Source organism: Triticum aestivum, chromosome 2A (genome assembly GCF_018294505.1).
Source record: "Triticum aestivum cultivar Chinese Spring chromosome 2A, IWGSC CS RefSeq v2.1, whole genome shotgun sequence".
NCBI lineage: Eukaryota > Viridiplantae > Streptophyta > Magnoliopsida > Poales > Poaceae > Triticum > Triticum aestivum.
The window spans coordinates 639467439-639472394 of record NC_057797.1 but is presented as its reverse complement, the minus strand read 5'-3'; the positions used below and the strand labels follow the sequence as shown (position 1 = coordinate 639472394).

The window sequence follows — 4956 nt, the reverse complement described above, 5'->3', positions numbered from 1 at the left end:
AAAAACGTGACCCAACCGGACTCCTCAAATCAGCCCTATACGTCCGGCTTGACCGGCACCCCTCATATCCTGCCCAAATCTAGGGTGGATATGAGGAGGCTTGCCATGTTCGATTTGACAGACAGGACTCACCACAAAATTTCACCAAATTGACCAAGTCCATCAAATCCACCGCCCTCCTCTCGCATCCGTCCTCCATTTCCCACGTCTTAGTCCTCGATATCCTCCACCGTTGCTCCCCCATCCGAGCCGCCACCCCATCCGCCGCCCTAGATTTCGTCGCTCGGTACCCCGTTGCCCATCGCCGCGACGGATGTTGCCTCGACGTCGTCCATGCACGAGGATAATGTTGGCGGACGAAAACCGCGGAAGTCAAGAAGTGGCTTGAGGGAAAGAAGGAGATCAACATACATAGAGGGGTCGAGACGACGGAAGCGGAACGGATGGCGTCCGACGAGTGATCTATCACACTGGCCAGTCATGACCCGGACTTGAATTTATTTTGGTATTGTCCGGAATGTTGAACTGTGATTTATTTTGCTTTGTTGCATTGTTAATTGTTGAATTTGTGTTATATGATCTGCATGCATGGATCATATGGATTTAAGAGTTTAGATTTGAAGAGTGTGACTGTCCGACAGGGCCTGTCCAGCGTTTAGGGAGGCGGATACGTCCGGCTGATAGTCTAGGCGTATACACTTCGATTTACAGCACGGAAGACGCGCAACTGTAAACGGGCATGTACAGTACAGCTGACACCCTCAGAAATGAGCAGGAATCGTTCCGAAAAAACAAAGGCGCAGAGCACTTCAAAGCTCAAACAGTCCAGTGATCCAGTGTTCCCACCAAAGACTCAGAAGCGACGGCATCCATGACACAGTAAAAAAATGGCAGTAGATTTCAAAGTGAGCAACTACAGATGAAACAAAAATTCATGGTCCAGGTCATTTTATGATCTTATCTGATTTTATCCGCTACTAGTACTAGTACTGTACTGCAAAGCGCACGTTTTCACCAGTAGGAGGAGGAGCCGAGAGACGACGACGGCCGAGGTCGCTTGCTGCCGGCCCACGCCGCCCCCGCGTGCATCTGCGGTACCCACAGCTCGCGGCTGGCCCGCTCACCCGCGGCGACAACGACTCCACCGATCAGCTGCTCCTGGCCCGCCCACGCCGGGTACCCTTCTTGCGGCCCACCGACCCGAGCCAGCCCTACCTGCTGAGGAGACGCCCAAGTTGCTAAATTAGTCCAAGCAAGAAAAAAAAACCGAGCCTGTTTTGTTTGTACAGTTAAATCCGGAATGCCAAAAGTGGCAGGAGCGAGTAGATATTCCCATGGCCATTTTGCGTTAGAGCATCATATCCTGATGCTCTCCACTCTCCACTAGACATTATCCTGACACCCTGGTCAGCCGCTTCGGATTTTTCTCACTGCTAGTTGCGAGCATGGCAACAAACTGCCTTAATGATTGCGAGCTCAATAGTGTTGGGAGCGGGGCGTGGCTACTGGTTAGAGCAGAGCAGATGAACTATCTAGAAGATGATTGCGAGCTCAAAAGCATTGGGAGCTATCATGCATGTTTCATGGTGCTCGCAAGTTGTCTCTGATTGCCTGATAAAAGTACACCTAGTAGTATTTGCAGTGGGCTGGAAGTCTGGAACTGACCTGATACGGCTTGTTCGAGGAGACGGCGACGGCGGCGTCGTCCAGGAGGAAGTCCTCGACGTGCCACCCGGGCAGCGTCTTGGTCAGGTACTCGGAGATGCTGCTGCCGTCGCTCGCGCTCGCGCTGGCGCTGGCGTCGCCGCTGCAGGAGTCGGCGTTGCAGGGGCTGGTGCTGTTCCCTTCCTCCTCCTCCTGACCCGACGGCGCGGGGGACTCCGCCGGCGCCGACGAGACGCGCACGCCGGTGAGCAGGAACCGGCCGTGCCGCCTCGTCAGCTCGCTGACCGTGTGCACCTGGACGTCGCACTCCCGGCACAGGATCGCCCTGTCCTCCTTGCAGAACAGGAGCCCCCTCTTCTCCTGCAGCCCACAACGAGATAGCATCAGCTCTCGCTGTAGCAACACAAATGGCACAACTCTCTAAAAACGTTCTTGATTTGTATATCCCACCTGGCAGATGTCGCAGAGAGGCGGCTTCGACGAAGGCGACGAGGAGGGCGAGGACGGCGACGGGTGGAGGAGGGACAGGCGGCGGTGCTTGCCGGCGAGCTTGTTGGCGCGGTGGACGCGGCGGTCGCACGCGTCGCACAGCGCGGCCTCGTCGGCGCAGCAGAAGACGGAGGCCGCCTCGGCCTCGCACACGTCGCACTGCACCTTCATGGCACGATCTGTGCACGCAGCTTCGACCCCGGCACGCGAGAGAGAGATGGAGGGGGCGGTGAGACCGTGAGAGTTAGGCAAGGTAGGTCACGGGGCCAGGCCAATATCTCGGGGATGGGCTCTCTCTTGGTCAGATATATTGCAACTGCATACCGGCACGCAGAGAGGTGTTTATATATCGGCCAGGAAGGCAGCTGAGTGGGCGGTGCCACTGTGCCAGTAATGCGTGTTGGGTATAGAGATTTGCGGTGAGGTGAAGAGGCCTTGTTCCTTGGGCGACGGGGATTTTGACTTTGGAGGATGGAGTCAGGGGGGTCTATGCTGACCTACCCAGCTACCCTGATCTCTGATATGATCTGAGGAATCATGAGAGTACACATTGGTAGATGCATTGGATTGCATCCCTTTCGGTCCTGGTGCATATGAACGCAGTAGGAATGAAGTCTCTGTACGTTGTTATCTATCCGTACTCTGCCTCTCTTTTTTCGGTAAAAGAAGTTCAAATCTTCACGCGGAAAAAAAATTGAAACTTCTTTTTAGCACAGCCAACAGTCTAAGCACGTTCCGCTCAAAAGAAAAAACGGTCTAAGCATGTTGTTGCTACAAAAAATAGACCGCCATGAATTTAAAGAGGAAAACAAGATGATGCAGAGGCCAGGGGTACTACGGTATGGATGAACAGAGGCCCTACATGTTGTGAGGATATACTGTCGCTCGATTGTAATCCTATGAATTTGAAATAAAGCTCCATCAGTTTCACAAAAAGAAAAAAGAGGTTGGGGGCTTACACTCCTTCTTGAAAAAAAAAGAGGGACACAACGAGATCACACTCACAGTTATATCCCTGACGGAGTAGATCTGAAAATGCACATCTTGTCCTTTCTAGGGTTTTTTGTGTGTTTTTAGTTGCTATCATGCTTCAATGTCAATAAAACAAATGCAGAAGAAAAAGAGAAAAGGGCATTCGCTTTTGGGACCACATTTTGTTGCTATGCAGACCCGATTAACTTGTGCAAGTGCTTACCTTGGAGCAGCTAAGCTCTCTGTACACAAGGAAGATATCAAGGCACATACAGACATGCAAATCCAGGAGGATAAGGGCTTGCTAGATGTTACTAGTACTTTACTCCATCCGTTTCTGAATACAAGTCTTTTTAGAAATTTTAATATGAGCTACATACAAATATGCATAGACGCATTTTAAAGTGTAGATTCAGTCATTTTGCTTCGTATGTAGTTTATATTAGAATTTCTAAAAAGACTTATATTTAGGAACGGTGGAGTACATTTTAACACGGTTCACCTCCTGTCTACAACTGCTAGCACATGAATAGACATGTAGAGCTGAACCGATAACCTTTTCCACATCACACTATCTTGTTTTTTGGTTGACTGAACTGTTGAACAGTTCAGGAAAAAGCCATTTTGGGGCTCAATGATTAGGCATCCCTGAATTACATGACATGAATTTGGCTGGCGATAGGAATCAGAGCTCAAAGGTCAGACACGGGCGAATGGGCGCTCCCAGGTCAGGTCAGTCTCGCAGCAAGGGCATCGTCCTCCAACTTGATGCCGCCCCTTGTCCTCCTCTCCTCAACTTTATTAGAGTAACTCTAACAGACCCCACAAAATCTCGACCCGCGAAATATGTTTACAGTTTCACGAAGATCTCATTTACGGGTCGAGAACTAGCGCGGCCGAACAGAAACCATAAATAAAACAGCATAATTTGAAAAAACAGTTTCATGGAAGAAATTGCACCTCGTGGACGCGAGTAGTTCATCACATACTACATATATTTACATGATCAAACACTACAAACGCTAGTTCATACTACATACTACATCAGTACTAGTACTACAGGGGTGGGGATCTCACGGTGGCGAGCTCGCGGCCATGGACGACGCCGTGGAGGAGCTCAATCCTCCTCGCCGGAGCTGCCGAGGTCGATGTACTTCGCCCTCTGCTCCTCGCGGATGCGCCGCCACTTGTCGTCCTTCTCCTTGGCGGCGAGGTTGGCCGCAACCGCCTGCCAGAACTGGAGGTCTTCGAGCTCCTCGTGGTGGCGCCGGCGCTCCGCCTCCTCGCGCACGCTCCGCTCGACAATGGCGGCCGCAACCGCGTCGACGTGGCGACGAAGTCCTCCGGCCCGACGACTCTGCGACGGTCGAGCTCCTCGGGCTCCTCCTTGACGGGGACGAACTCGAAGTCCTCTGGCTCCTCCGACCACTCCCTCTTCACGGGGAGAAGGCCCGCGCCAGAAGAGGAGGAGCTCCTAGCGTAGGAAGATCTCGCCGCGGAGGAGAAGGACGCGACAGAAGACGGGGTACGGCCGTGCCGACGGTCGTACTCGTCCGTCTCGCAGACGCGGAAGCTCGGCGGCGGCGAGAGGCCGCGGTTGGTCCACTTCCTCGCCCCGCGCTTCCTCGCGCCGTCCGATCAGACGCGCCGCCCGCGCTGCCGTCGCCGGATCTGCTGTTGGAGCCGCGTCCGGAGTTCCACATGCGGCTCCACATGGCGGCTGGAGGCGGAACGGGGTCGCCGGCGGCGAGAAATGTGGAGAATAGGGTGGGGAATTGCGTGGCTCGGCAGCGGCGAGAGGCTGCGGTTGGTCCACTTCCTCGCCCCACG

The 4956-nt window shown here is 53.4% G+C and overlaps 1 protein-coding gene across 2 annotated transcripts; it reads right to left on the bottom strand.

Moving 5' to 3' along the window:
- Positions 1-880: 880 nt before the first annotated feature.
- On the bottom strand, positions 881-2483 carry LOC123185783 (B-box zinc finger protein 20). Of its 2 annotated transcripts, none has more exons than XM_044597607.1 (3): positions 2116-2483; positions 1666-2025; positions 881-1215 (listed from the first exon to the last, which is right to left on the bottom strand). In XM_044597607.1, exons 1-3 carry the CDS (start codon positions 2323-2325, stop codon positions 1012-1014), a joined length of 774 nt encoding a protein of 257 aa, XP_044453542.1. In that variant the 5' UTR covers positions 2326-2483; the 3' UTR covers positions 881-1011. The 2 variants fall into 2 exon arrangements, with proteins under 2 accessions (XP_044453542.1, XP_044453541.1); XM_044597606.1 differs by having other exon boundaries at positions 881-1218; positions 2116-2482.
- Between the last annotated feature and the right edge of the window lie 2473 nt (positions 2484-4956).

Coding starts and splice junctions, on each gene's coding strand:
- LOC123185783 (XM_044597606.1), bottom strand. CDS start 2,325: ATGAAGGTGCAGTGCGACGTGTGCGAGGCCGAGGCGGCCTCCGTCTTC. Junction 2,026..2,115: donor CTCTCTGCGACATCTGCCAG/GTGGGATATACA, acceptor TGTGGGCTGCAG/GAGAAGAGGGGGCTCCTGTT. Junction 1,219..1,665: donor CCTCGAACAAGCCGTATCAG/GTCAGTTCCAGA, acceptor GCGTCTCCTCAG/CAGGTAGGGCTGGCTCGGGT.